We start from the raw sequence: 14,589 nt of genomic DNA, 5'->3' as shown, positions 1-14,589 counted from the left end.
TTTTTTTGTAGAGATGGGGTTTTGTCACGTTGCCCAGGCTGGTCTAGAACTCCTGGGCTCAAGCAATTTATCGGCCTTGGCCTCTCAAAGTGCTGGGATTACAGGCATGAACCACTGGGCCTGGCCTGATGCATTTTTATAGACAGAATTATCTTTATTGCTTTCTTAGTATAGTTTATCATTTTTTAATTTCCTCTTTCATATAGAACTCAGGAGAAAAAAACTTTCTGGAAAAGTTGCTTGTATTAATTTTAAGTTTGTAGTATTAGAGTCAGAAAATTATGTATGATTTCTACTTACTGAAATTTGGAATTTTTATTGTAAGATAACATAAAAACAACCTTCTTTATAAAGCAGTACTGTCAACAGAAATATAACGTGAACCACATATATAATTTAAATTTTCTAGTAGCCACATTAAAAAGTATTAATTAAAAAGGTCACTTTTTTTTTTTTTTTTTTTTGGAGACAGAGTCTGACTCTGTCACCAGGCACCAGGATGGAGTGCAGTGGCACAATCTTGGCTCACTGCAACCTCCACCTCCCGGGTTCAAGTAATTCTCCTGCCTCAGCCTCCCGAGTAGCTGGGACTACAGGCGCACGTGACCACGCCCAGCTAATTTTTGTATTTTTAGTAGAGGCGGGGTTTCACCATGTTGGTCAGGATGGTCTCGATCTCTTGACCTCATGATCCGCCCACCTCGGCCTCCCAAAGTGCTGGGATTACAGGCGTGAGCCACCACACCGGCCAAAAAGGTCACTTTTAAACATGTTTAACCTGATTATAATCAAAATTATTCTAATATGCAATCAACATAGAAATTGAGATTTTTTATTAAAAGTTAATACCCTCTGATACAGTAATTTCTAGTAATCAATCTTATATATGCAGAAAAGTAGATACCAAACTGTTCATTTAAAAAACTAGCATATTAGAAACTTAACAGAGAATAGTTAATTCATGCACCTTTATATGGTACTTAACATTAAGTGAGGAGAGAGATCTACAAAATGTTTTATCTAAGACAATGACAAATATACTCAGAGAAAAAAGACTGGGCGAATACTTCCAAAACTGTTTTATTTTTTTGGTGGCAGAAATATGGGTAATTTTTCCTACTATATTTTCTAACTTTTACCATTATGTATATATGTTTTTATGGAGGAAATGACTAAAACTCAGTGAGAGGATGAAAACTAGACTATGGATGATAGAAGTAACTAAAAATTTTCATAATAAACCTATAAAGACATAGGAACAGAACTTAGAAGTAATGACTAAGATTTTAGTTTCTTAGAGTTACCTGATCTTTTTCCGCCCTGGGTCGTACCTGCCTTCTCATCCTTTGGAACCAGTTTCTGCATATCCGCCTGGCCAAATTCGCACCCAGATGGTAGGCTGCAACAAGAGAAATACTGAGCAAAAAATATATATATATATTGATAGTTCACCTCTTATATTGTAAACGGTCTCTAACTTGCTTGGCTGACACTATCCCTCCTACAGCAGGTAAGTTAAACTGAATGTAATAAAGCTTCTGTAATTCCTAAGGTAGTACCCCACAAGATTTCCAACTCACGTTTTTGTATCTGGCTAACAACAGGAACACATTTTAAACATCCACCATGCCAACAAAGCATAATTGGTATATCAAATCAAAGATGTACAAAATGCTACAATTTGTCAGCAAGTTCCTAGGCTGGTAAGAGGGAAGGACTAGGAAGCCTCTGAATTCTCTTCCACACCCTCCTATCCCCAACCAAAGCAATCCTCCAGGCTCACCGAATTTAGGTAATAGAATAATAAGAGAGAGAACCATTCTCTTACCTGTTTGGGGTACACAGGGAGAGGAGGACAGTGCTTTCCCACACCAGGGAACAGTATAACTGGCTCAGCTTGCTCAGAACACTCAGACCCAATTGAGAGCCCCACTGGTTTACGGAGATGGAACGAATTTCACTCTGTAATCATAACAAGAATTTCACCTTTGGGATGTTCCCTAAACAATTATACTTAAAAAAATAAAAAAAATAAAACCGACCTTCAATAGTTTTATAAGTATAAGGAATTTTTCTTCATTGCTATTCTCACAGAGTTATCCACCTCATCAAAATGTCCACATTCAAGACGACAGTTCCACAAAATATCCTCTTAACAACATTTACGAACTATTTCCACAACAGTGCTCTCATTGCTTTTTATAAAGTGAAAGAAAGGCATCATAAGCTACTTTTTTACTGAATCAAAGAAATGGTTTTGCAGGTTCATTAAGTACTTTCTAATTTATTTGGTGGGGGTATTGTTATTTCCATCCAATTGCATTACTTCAGTAAATAACTGGATTTAATTCCTCGAATTTAATTTTCCATCTTATTTCATTCAATAAAGAAACGTAATAAAAATCAATCCCTAAGCTTTGCTAAGTAATTTAATTTTCCAAATCGTTCATAATTGTGCTATTTTATTTTGAATTCAATCAATTCACAGGTAACAGAGAACACACTCCTGCTCAATAGTATAAAACAGGGCTGTTGAACTCTGTTTTGCTTAATGTTGATACCGTTAATCTTTAAAATCAATTATCTAGGAATAAATATAGTAAAATTGTGAGGACATATACAAAATGCCTTCTTTCTAGAACTAGGGATTATAGATTGCAGGAAATGGGTTTGATAAGTAGCAAATGTTTACTAATCTGTTAATTACTACTGATTTAAATGTTCTGTGGTAAAAAAATGTCCTATCTATGCCATCCCATTATCAGACCTATAAGGACTTGTGGAAGGATTAGGAAGTACTAAGGCCAAATGAATACCCAATTGATGTTTGTCTGCTAAAAAGGGTAATAACTTCTTTTACTCTCAACAAAGTCCACTTCACATAATAAATTATACAGTCATTCAACTTTTTGACACTGTCAAAAAACATCTCATTCTAAGCTGAACTGTTCTTTTAGCTGCTACCACAAGCAGACCCCCTGTTAAGTACAGTAACCTGCTAGATGTATGCCCTAGGTATTTCATTGCCTTTAAATTAATATGTGTACCCCTAAGATTATTTTTACCTGTCCAACTCTGCAAGTATGAACAAACATCATGATGTAGGCATGGGCAGCAGTGAGTGCATGCAGCAGAGGTGTGGCCTGGGCTGACAGGGTAGCATCAGCAACATTGCCTGCACAAGCCAGTTCCCGCAACAACACTGAGCCCCCAGGGGATTCAATGGGGCGGTGTAAGGGCTCCAGGGAGGAGAGGATGGAGTCCAATTGAAGGAGACCCTCTTGAAGGACTTTGGGTTCATGTGACAGTGTCTGAAACAGCAACAATAATTAAAGTGTTAATACACAATGAGCTTCAAATTCATCATGCCTTAATAGTCACAATGGAAGTGACAATTAAATAGAAGTCTCCCAGATTTTAGATATGGCCATGGTCTCCTACCTGGTGGTAGAACCTAAATATGAACTCAGGTACAACATACATTAACATCTCTTTCTAGAGCAACACACTACTTTCAAATTTGGTGAGACAATAACACTTAAAAGCTTATCATGGCCAAATTGATACTGTTATAGTAAGGACTCTATGGTATAGGATTAATTCCAAATTTTGCTCAGTAGGAAACAATGTTAGGCAAAGTTCCAAAGCATGGAAGTGAATCATTATTACAATGTTCTCTTCTTAAAACAAGAGAGATTATTCTAACATAGGCATCAGGTAGGTAATTTGTTTTTATCTGACAACTCAAGGATTATAAGACCCTTGTGATTTCCTCTCAAGTATGGAGAAAAATCTGACAATAAAACCCCATCACGTGCCATGCAAAGACAGGAGAAATTATGTGCCTTCCTATGGCTTTCAATAAATCTCTCTATCCTTTCACAGTATATTATAGGTATGATAAAGATCTTCTCCCCTATTGCTAATGAAGAGCATTTAATTCAATATTTCAAAGAGTAAAACAAAATAAAGTCATGTCACAATTATGGATCTTTCCAAATCTGTAAGCAACTGGATCTCATTTTTAGCAGGAATTACTTATCACTCTGCAGCCCAGCTAATAAAGGAGTTTCATAGATTTCATGTAATCACTATCAAAATTCCAATGCTGGTTTTTGTTTTGTTTTTGCAGAAACAGAATAAAATCCCTTCTAAAATTCATATGGAATCTTAAGGGAACCCAAATAGCCAAAACAAGTTGGGGAAAATTTTTTGGAGGTCTCACTCTTTTTGATTTCTATTACAAAGTTACAGTAATCAAAACTGTGATACTGGCATAAAGACAGACATAAAGACCAACAGAACAGAATAGAGAGCCCAGAATTAAATGTTCATATATATATGGTCAAATGATTTTTGACAAAGGCACCAAGACCATTCAATAGGAAAGGAGACTTTTACCCTATAAAAAAAATCTAATCAAAATGGATCAAAGACCCAAATATAAGAGCTAAGTTATAAAACTCTTAGAAGAAGCCATAGTGGGAAAGCTGCAAAACACTGATTTTGGCAATGGTTTCTAGGATATGACACCAAAAACGCAGGTGTTTACAAAGGCAACAAAAATTAAAAAAGATAAGCTGAACTTTATCAAAATTAAACATGCTTGTGCATCAAAAGACAACCACGAAAAGGCAACTCACAGAACAGGAAAAATATTTGCAAATCATATACCTGAGAAGACATTAATATCAGGTATTAATATGTGTAGAAGAATACACAACTCTTACAACTCAACAATAAAACAAATAACATGATTAAAATAGAACAAAGAACTTGAATAGACATTTCTCCAAAGATATATACATGGACAACAGGCACATTTAGAGATGTTCGCTATCACTAAGCATTAGGGAAATGCCAGTCAAAAACAAAATGAGATACTTCCTACCCACTAGAATGGCTATTGTCAAAAAACAGAAAACAAGAATTGGTTAGGATGTGGGAAAATTAGAATTAAAAGTAGAGTCTCAAAGAGTTCTATTACATCCATGTTCACAGCATCATTATTATTCACAACAGCCAAAAGGTGAAAGCAACCCAGTGTTAATTACAGATGAATGGATAAACAAAATGTGGTATATACACACAATGGATTATTATTAAGCCTTAAAAGGGAAGGAAATTATGACACACGCTACATAATGGTTGAAACCTTGAGGGCATTATGCTAAATGAAAAAAGCCAGTCGCACACACAAAATATTTTATGATCCCACACAAAATATTTTATGATCCCACTTATATGAGGTACCTAGAGTAGTCAATTTAGAGACAAAAAGTAGAATGGCAGTTGCCAAGGGCTGGAGAGAGGGGAGGATGAGGAATTTAATGGCGTAATTTCATTTTTGCAAGATGAAAAGAGTTCTGGAGATTGGCTGCACATCAATATGAATACACTTAACACTACTGAACTCTATAATTCAAAATGGTTAAGATGGTAAATTTCATGTTATGTATAGTTTACTACTATGAAAAACAAAATAAAGAAGCTTCATTGTTGTCAAAATATGAGCAATGAATTACATGTCAATTATGCTTAAAATACATGACTATCAAGCTTGAAAAGCGGGGGAATTAAATATGGGCAATGAAATGCATGTCAATTATGCTTAAAATACATGATTATCAAATTCTAAAGGAGAGGAAAATACATGGTTAAACAACCATAAACATAAAATGTGTTAAAAAGCACCCGTAACAAAGAAGAGTGATGTACTAATAAAACCCAACTACAAAGCCTTCTTGGAGATATACTTTCCCCTCCAATAAACTCTAAGGATGTTAGAACTACATACCAAATTCAGGAACAAAGAAAAAATATTTTGACTTTTCAATGAGAAATAACATGGCACACTATATACTAGTCACAAAATTCACTTATACAACATAACATAAAATTATTCATTATTTTTTCATTGAAGGGAGACCACAGTAAAAACACATATACAGAAGTATCGCAAAATTGATTTCCAAAAAGAAATGAAAACATTTGGCCAGATGCTTCTTACCAATATGGATTTGCAGACACCTGCAACAGCCTGACAGGCAGCAGATGTGGGAAAGTCAATGGGCAGATTGGGAAGACCCAAAATGGTAACCAAAGGCAAGAGTCCTTTCTGATTCACAAATTCCTGGCAGTGGTCATCTGTTGTATTGTTGCTCAGAATAGATTCCACAAATTTCATCTAGGTAATAAAAATTTTTTAAAGAAGTTAGAGCCTGATACTTGGAACTAAAAGGCTAGCCTGGAATAAGGATGGGGTAGCCTTCTAGTCATAAAATCGGTGTTTTCTAGAGTACCAAAACCTCAGATAAACAGGGACAGACGCATGATATGGACTCTAAAACACCCAGGAAGTAAAGAATATCTATGATTTCTGCCCAATCTACATTTTCAAGCACACCGAGTTAGTAATTTGAGATAACAAAGAAGTTAAGTGACTTGCTCAGGCTCACATTATGAATTAGTGGTACAAACATGCCTAATCTCTTAATTTGCTATTTAGTGCTCCCTGTATGCCTCTCCTGCAGGCAAACATCATGGAAAATTCCCCCCAAATGTGCTAATAATGCAAATGAAATCCTGAACTCTGGAAGAGTTTGTTTGAAACAAAGCATTTCTTAAGAGTAAAAAGTAAAATGTGGGCAACAAACACATAGACACAAGGAGAAACCATCTCTGGAAATCTTGAAAGTGCTTAGTAGGCTAGAACAAATGCTAACTCCCTTATTGATAAACAATTCTGGAAAATTCAAACTCTTCACTCTTTTGGTGAGATACTCAGGAAGTAATGGGGAAAAAAATGGGGGAAATATAAGTTGGATACATTTGGAAAACATATTACAGGTTGCATATCCCATATTCAAAATGCTTGGGCACCAGGAGTGTTTCAGATTTTTTTTTGTGGGGGAGAATATTTGCATTATACAGTACAGGCTAAAAATGCTCCAGTGAGCATTTCCTTTGAGTGTTATGCTGGTGCTCAAAAAGGTTCAAATTTTGGAGTATTTTGGATTTGGGATGATCAGCCTATACTGGACTGGCAAAACAAAACGTGTTATAGATTCCTGTTTGGATTCTAATGGGGAATGGTAACAGTGAACAAAAAAATTTGAAATAATAGTGGGGGTTGTGTTGGCTAATTTTTAGCAAAACAGTTTAGAACAAAAACAAAAGGGTGGCACATCTTTCTCCTCTTAATTGGATTCCAATTAAAATAAATATGGTAATTACTGGACTCTGATAATTCCACACATTTTAGAGAAAAGCACAAATACACCTTTACTCTCAGTTTGCCCTGTGTTGAATCTTACCACATTAAGGATGTAATCCATGAGGGGAATAGGAATACGTTCCTCTGTACCAACAACCCTGTTAAAGGAGAAAAGAATGAGTTACACAGAAATTCACAATACCAGTACAAGAGAACAGAGTGAGGAAAAGGACACTGTATAAAATTCTAGTCCTTTTTCTATTTATTTATTTCCTTATTTTTTTGAGACAGGGTCTCTATCACCCAGGCTGGAGTGCAGTGGCATGATCATGGCTCACTACAGCCTTGACTTCCCAAGTTCATCAGGTATATGAGCCTTTGGACTCATATACCACAGGAAAAAAAACAGCTGAAATCAATCCTGAAGCTGGCTTTGCTAGCCTCACTAAGGTTGAAAGCATAAAGGCGAAAAACTAAGCCTTTAAAAACTCAACATTTGTATACATCAGAAGAGAAACTATCCTGTCTTCAGCAAACTACCGTTGGGAAAATTTATCCATATGAAAACATTAAAAATAAGTTCAATTAAAAGACTCAATATTTGCTTGAAGAAAGAGGTTAGACAAAGAAACACAAACATCACATGATGTTCTTGCATCACACTTAAAGTTATGGAGAGTAGAAAATAGAATTTAATTTTGTTCAAAGAGCCATACTTATAAAAACAACACTTGAGGGCTCCTTCCCTAACAATTGATATTTGCAGCATGACAGTTCCTCAACTATCAAAAAAATGTATCAGGTCTTTTGTCTTTTCGGTCGCTTCAATGTTGCACAGCAGATGAGAAGGTTGCATAGCTCCAGAAAACGCAGCTCAATGCAAAAAGCTACACATATAGTAAACTGCAATGAAACAAAATAGACCTCTAAGATAAACCCCAGGAAGGAACAAATATTTTAGAAAATGGAGCATTTTGAATACAGGCCCTTGAAACAGATTTGGGCAGAGAGTGCAGGTGAGCGGGGTGGGGTGGGGCAGAGACAGAGGGAGAGGTAGGGGAAGAAGACAAGAAAGTTGGCAAGAGGCTAGTAGTTCTTATCTCTGAGCAAGACAAAATGTAAACAAAGATTTGCCAGGCACGAGAACATTTGGCAGCAGAATATAGAACAGAAAAAGAGAGTGGAGAGGCATTAGGAATGACTTCAGTGACAAAAATATCCAGAACCAGGGTTTGGGTAGGATGTTGTGAACATCCTCAATGAAAAATGTGGGGAAGAACTTTGTAGAAAGGGAGTACACCTATAAGGCAAGGCTGAAATGATTCCATGAGACCACAAAAACCTTTCTTTAACTAAGTTCCTCCTCAGAACCACTGCAGCATTCCATGTTACTTATATCTATTACCTACCCCAGCTTGGCCTCACCTCGTAAAGAATCTAGAGATCCACCTCTACAGCTAAGGAGTGCAAGTGGATCTAGCCCAGAGACACCCGATCCTTTGCAGAAGCCAGATATGATGGCAAAGAGCCTAAGTAGTAAATCAAATGAGACCTATATGCTCCCTTCTTTTGGTACATGGTAACTGGGGAGAAGAACAGAGAGAAAGCAAACTAATAGTGGTTCTTAATATAATTCCAGAAATAAATTTGTTCAGTAACCACTTTTCTTCTTTTCTTCATCTTTTGGCTCCCTGGCCCAAGAAGCCGTATAGGAATAACAAAAATGATCAACTCTCTACAACAGAACCCAACTTACCAACTGATTTCAAGAAAAGCCCTTGTAAATTTCCTGTTTCTTTCTCTTTCCCCAAACATATACACATTCCCAAACTCTGGTCAATTTTTTCTATTTATTTATGGTGGTAGAGACCCACCCCCTGCCTTCATCAAAAGTAACGGAGGATTTCAATTTAGTGTCATGGTATGGTGTACATAGGGTTTTTCTGGGGCAGGGAAGTCAGGTGCTTCCTCCAGCTTTTCAGGAGACAGCTGTCTCTGACAAAGGAGCCCTCTCATTGGGCCACATTTCAGGGAACAACTGCTTCTCTGCACTCATTGCCTTTAAAGTCCAGACAATTGCTATTCAAGTTCTAAAGATCAAACAGACTTTATATAGCCCATTTCTTTCAAGTTGCTCAGGAGAGGCGGGTAGTAAGCTAGGCACATTAATGGAATCAACCAGAAGTGAACTGTGCCGCACCAACTACAAATCCTGGTTACTTACTGGCAAGTATATTCATCCTCAGCAATATCAGATTTTTTGAGATCAAACAATTTAGAAGACAGAAGAAAGGGACCAAAAAACAGGTATTTAGAACTACTTGTGAATGCTTCTGAATGTAGAACAGCACCCCAAGTACTTGAGGTAGATTATAATGCCTAAGTTTCCTTATTCCAGATCTCCAGCACAAAACCACGCATTTCAAGAGCGCATACGAACACCATTTGCAAATACTAGCTGCTGATTTTGTAAAAATAAAAAATAAAAAAAAAATAAGGAAAGAGTACTGTCTTAGCCTGGAAAAAAAGCTAGAAACTCAAGTCCATCAACAAGAAAATGGATAAACACTACACAGTTATCACACAACAGAATACTACTCAGCAATGTAAAGTAACAAGTTGCTGACAGATGCAGTAACACAGATGAACCTCCAAACACATCGAACAAAGAAGCCAGATACAAGAAGGTATATACATCAGATATGATACACAAATAAGACTTTATATTATCATTCTATTCATACATATTCTGAAATAGGCATCATAATTCTACAATGACGGAAGATGAGTATAAGCCTCAATTTTGGGCAGGAAAACTGGAAACGTGAAATCTGTATCGAAATCATACCTCAATTTAAACTGCTGACAAACTGGCCAGGTGCAGTGGGGCACACCTGTAATCCCAGCACTTTGGGAGGCCAAGGTGGATGGATCACATGAGGCCAGGAGTTTGAGACCAGCCTGGCCAACACAGCAAAACCCCATCTCTACTAAAAACACAAAAATTAGCCCAGTGTGGTGGCACATGTCTGTGATCCCAGCTACTCAGGAGGCTAAGGCAGGAGAACTGCTTGAACTTGGGAGGCAGAGGTTGCAGTGAGCTGAGCTCATGCTACTGCACTCCAGCCTGGGTGACGTAGAGAGACTCTGTCTCAAAAAATAAATAAATAAAATCAAATAAAGATAAAAATTAATCATTTTGTGTCTGTGTAAGGCACTGGAAAACAGATGGGGGGATGGGAAACAGAAATTCGGAAGTTCCACTGAAGAACTTTGGATTTAGGGGAAGGGATGGACAAGACTTATGGGGAGAAGGGCGACACATATTCCAAATCTTTCTAAGCCCTTTCCCCATAGTGGGAGAAAGTACACAATTCCCCACAACAACTGCCTGGGATATGAGATAAAAAGAACTTTCGCTTTTAATATATTGTGGCTTTCAAAATGAAGCCGAGTTTAGATAGTCTCTTGCTTTTTCTTCCTGCCCTAATAATCTACTTGGTGACCCAATCTAGGTTTCTGAAGATGGCAGAAGTGAAAAAGTAAATATATGTGCCAACAACGTCAGTGAGACTCTTGGATTATGTGAATGAGGTAGTGATGAGAATCCAGAATGCAGAAAACTGCTGATACTAGGGTACAGTAACTACTAGAGTCCTCTGCATCTTAGAAGTTACATATAAATATCACTATGGTAGAGTATTAATACTACTGGGTTTATATTTCTAATTTCTCTTCATTTTCATTCATGTCTCATTGGGCCTAGTTCTCTAAGCATTTAAGACTTAGGGAAACCTTAATCTAAGGCTCTTTATTCATTTCAATAAACAAACTTACTGACTACCTACTATATACAAAGTGATATAGATATATTGCTGAATGAGGCAATGTCCTTACTCTTGAGGAACTTAGAGGTGAATGAGAAAAACCATTAACAAGTATAAATAATTTTAACAAAACTGTTGGGAGAACACAAGATTGACTTCTCACTTGGAAGTTAAAGAAAAAAAAACTTCAAGAATAAGACATTTGAACTGGGCTTATAGGAATTTGGTGGATAGAAAAGGAAGAGATAAGATGATTCGGGAATGGGGATGGCTGTGGATAGAACACAGTGATATATGTTATCCTAAGAAAGGAAAGGAGTGCAAAGAAATGAGGGTAGGGCTGGGTGCAGTGGGCGGATCACAAGGTCAGGAGTTCAACAGCAGCCTGGTCAATATGGTGAAACCCCATCTCTACTAAAAAATACAAAAATTAGCTGGGCATGGTGGCACATGCCTATAATCCCAGCTACTACTTGGGAGGCTGAGGCAGGAGAATCACTTGAACCCGGGGAGACGGAGGTTGCAGTGAGCTGTGATCACACCACTGCACTCAAGCCTCGGCGACTGAGCAAGACTCTGTCTCACAAAAAAGAAATGAGGGTAGTGAAGAAAATGCTGATTAACTGTGACAGCTTGAAATCTGGACACACTGGATCTAAGGCATCTGCAAGATGTTCAAGTAACGAAGTCACATGCACATGAACATACATAAGCTTGACTCAAAACCACCACCACCTCATCTTAAAATTTTCCCTTATTTGTAGCTAGGAAAAGGAACCCCACTCAAGTAGGGTCACTGACAATCAAGGGTGTGACAAAGGAAGCACTAAGACTCATCTACAAAAAAAAGGTCACGTTTTTTCCCAGAAAAAAAGCACATTTAAAAGAGAACAAAAGATACTGCTAGAATGAAGGTAGGTTTGCCTTCTCATACAAGGAAAGGTATCTGTTCAACAAAGCAAGATACTTAGTAGTTAATGCCTCTTCTTAAAACACTTGACACCCAAAGGTTCATTACTACCTAGAGTTCCAAGAGGACATACTGGTTTTGGATTCTAGGCCTTTGCTCCTGTTGTCTCTTCCACCTTAATTTTAAGTCCCAAGGTACCCTACAGTACCAGCTCAAACGCATTCATATCTGTGCCTAAAATGCTCAAGCTTTTCTCAAAATGACTTACCTACACACTAAAAGAGTGCCTATTAAACGAGCAAATGCATGACTGTCCAGAAGGATCACTCCCACTTTCAGCATGCAGGTGATTAAAAGTTACAGTTCATCCCCTGTATGTGAATACTGTTCAAAGAGCCTGGTGGACTACCCCCTACCAATCAGCAGCCTTTAAGCAACCTCCCTGCTTCCATCTAGGCAGTCAATTCTTATGTACAACAAATCTAAAATATAAAGAAATGAGAAGAAAAACATACTGTGACTGTTTACAGTCATATAGCAAATTCCAAAGCCTTGTAATTTATCTAGAACGAACGGACAGCAACAAAAATAAAAACAACAAGCAACAATAAATCCTCACACACCCCTTAAGGACTTCTTAGGAGACAGGCTTCAAAAGTACACTGTGTTTCATACGTGCCTGAAAAAAATCAAGCAATGATGTAGACTATCAAATCAACAAAGGGAAAATAAGATCTTTGTGCAAAGTCCATTAACTTGACAGACCAAATTCTGATTCAATTTCATCAACAGCCTTTAAGAAAGATCACTTCCTAAGGCAACCAATACAATTAAATACCAAAGCACACATGACACACAGGGTCAAAAAAGGAAAAACTATTATACTCTTAGAGCCAGTAAAAACCTTAAAATGATCTCTCTCACTTTTTATAGATCAAAGTGTTCACTAAGACATAGAGAGGTGGTAACATGCCCCAGAATACACGGCTAGAAGATCTGTTTTGTAAACACTTACTGCTGATTAGGCTCAGTTTCACTTTGCTGGGTGGAATTAAAGCTTTGCATGGCCTGTACTTCCTCTTCCTCCTCATCCTCACTAGAGGCTTCTTCTGCGGCATGATTAGACCTCGGGGGAGGAGCAGTGGCAGTGCCATCTGCCTTCTGGATTGACGGCTTCTGACAGATGTATTTGGGGTCTCTTCCAAGATTACAGATTTCTTCAAGTAACTGAAAGGCACAGGAAATAAGATTACTTATTAGTAATTAAGGAATGGGGAGAGGGGCACAGCTAACATATTTAGAGGATTTTCTGTGTGTTGTATATTTGCCCAAACACTTCATATACATGTTATATACATCATTCACAGAATATGTTCATTAATTCCATTTTATAAACAAGGGAATATAAGTGCTACAGAGTTAAATAATTTGTTGAGGGTCACATGACGGTTTAAGTGACTGAGGATTCTGACTCCCTGTCCCAATTCACCAAATACCATGAACTCATATATTAGTTTCAACAACAACTCTAAAAGGAAGCTGGCAGGGCTAATAAGGTGGGTTGGGGGGCAACCACAGGGATCAACAGAGACTAGAAAGGGCAATAGGCTTTTACAAATTGAATCTAAGCCATGTCTGCTTATCCATATCATAAATAAAAGAAATTATTATGTAGAGGTTTACATTAAATGGGAAAATTTTTTAAGTAATACAATTCTCTATCTAAAAAAAAAAAAAAAAATTTTTTTTTTTTTTTTTTTTTTTTTTTTTTTTGAGACAGAGTCTTGCAGTGGCATGATCTCGGCTCACTACAACCTCTGCCTCCCGTGTTGAAGTGATTCTCCTGCATCAGGCTCCAGAGTAGCTGTGACTACAGGCACCCGCCACCACACTCGGCTAATTTTTTTATTTTTCGTAGAGATGATGCTTTAGCATGTGGCCCAGACTGGTCTTGAACTCCTGGCATCAAGCGATCCACCAGCCTCAGCCTCCCAAAGTGCTAAGATTACAGGCGTGAACCACCATGCCCAGCCTAAAAGACTCTTAACAGAGACTTCTTTCTAAGATGAACTAAAATGACAACCTTTTTTTTTTTAAAACAAAGGAACAAGCTAAGAACATGGAAACAATGACACAGACATAATGCTCTTATAGCCAGAGTCCGAGGATCCTAATGATCTCCAGTAGACCAAATCTTTTCTAAAAAAATTCCCCTTCTCTGCTCTCTCATGCTCATGGTCACATCCTTATCACTTTCTACCTTGATGATGGCAGTCGTTGCATCTGTTTTAAGGGTGGGCTGATGTCTCATGAGCTCATCGACAGCACTCCCCAGGTTGGATGCAGTATCCCCTTAAGGTAAAAAAAAAAAATGAACTGTTAGAAAGACTGAAGAAAATAGAGGTTGTGCCCTTTCCTGTACCAATAAAAGGTAGAAAGAAGAAACCGAGCCTGGTTATGATTTTCTTTTCCTTTTTTTAAAGACTTTATGTCACTGAGGCTGGAGTGCATGCAGTGTCACGATCTCGGCTCACTGCATCCTCGACCTCTTGGAAACAAGCATTCCTCCCACCTCAGCCCTCCAAGTAGCTGGAACTATAGGTGTGCACTACCATGCCTGGCAAAATTTTTGTACT

General features: G+C 37.7%; 1 protein-coding gene across 10 annotated transcripts in view; it reads right to left on the bottom strand.

Annotated features, from left to right (window-relative positions):
* HUWE1 (HECT, UBA and WWE domain containing E3 ubiquitin protein ligase 1) overlaps positions 1-14,589 on the bottom strand; it is a 160,459-nt gene that overhangs the window by 65,099 nt on the left and 80,771 nt on the right. For all 10 annotated transcript variants that reach the window (XM_064364329.1, XM_012471722.3, XM_012471723.3 and 7 more), the window contains exons 21-27: positions 14,214-14,305; positions 12,969-13,180; positions 7,317-7,374; positions 6,011-6,187; positions 3,066-3,311; positions 1,829-1,962; positions 1,305-1,399 (exon numbers count right to left, since the gene is read on the bottom strand). In XM_064364329.1, the coding sequence (XP_064220399.1) occupies positions 1,305-1,399; positions 1,829-1,962; positions 3,066-3,311; positions 6,011-6,187; positions 7,317-7,374; positions 12,969-13,180; positions 14,214-14,305 (1,014 nt within the window). The remainder of the gene's footprint in view (positions 1-1,304; positions 1,400-1,828; positions 1,963-3,065; positions 3,312-6,010; positions 6,188-7,316; positions 7,375-12,968; positions 13,181-14,213; positions 14,306-14,589) is intronic.

This window comes from Aotus nancymaae, unplaced genomic scaffold, assembly GCF_030222135.1.
Source record: "Aotus nancymaae isolate 86718 unplaced genomic scaffold, 86718_ANA_hifiasm-v0.15.2.pri h1tg000058l, whole genome shotgun sequence".
NCBI classification, from domain to species: Eukaryota; Metazoa; Chordata; class Mammalia; order Primates; family Aotidae; genus Aotus; species Aotus nancymaae.
This window is presented reverse-complemented; position numbering and strand designations above follow the sequence as displayed.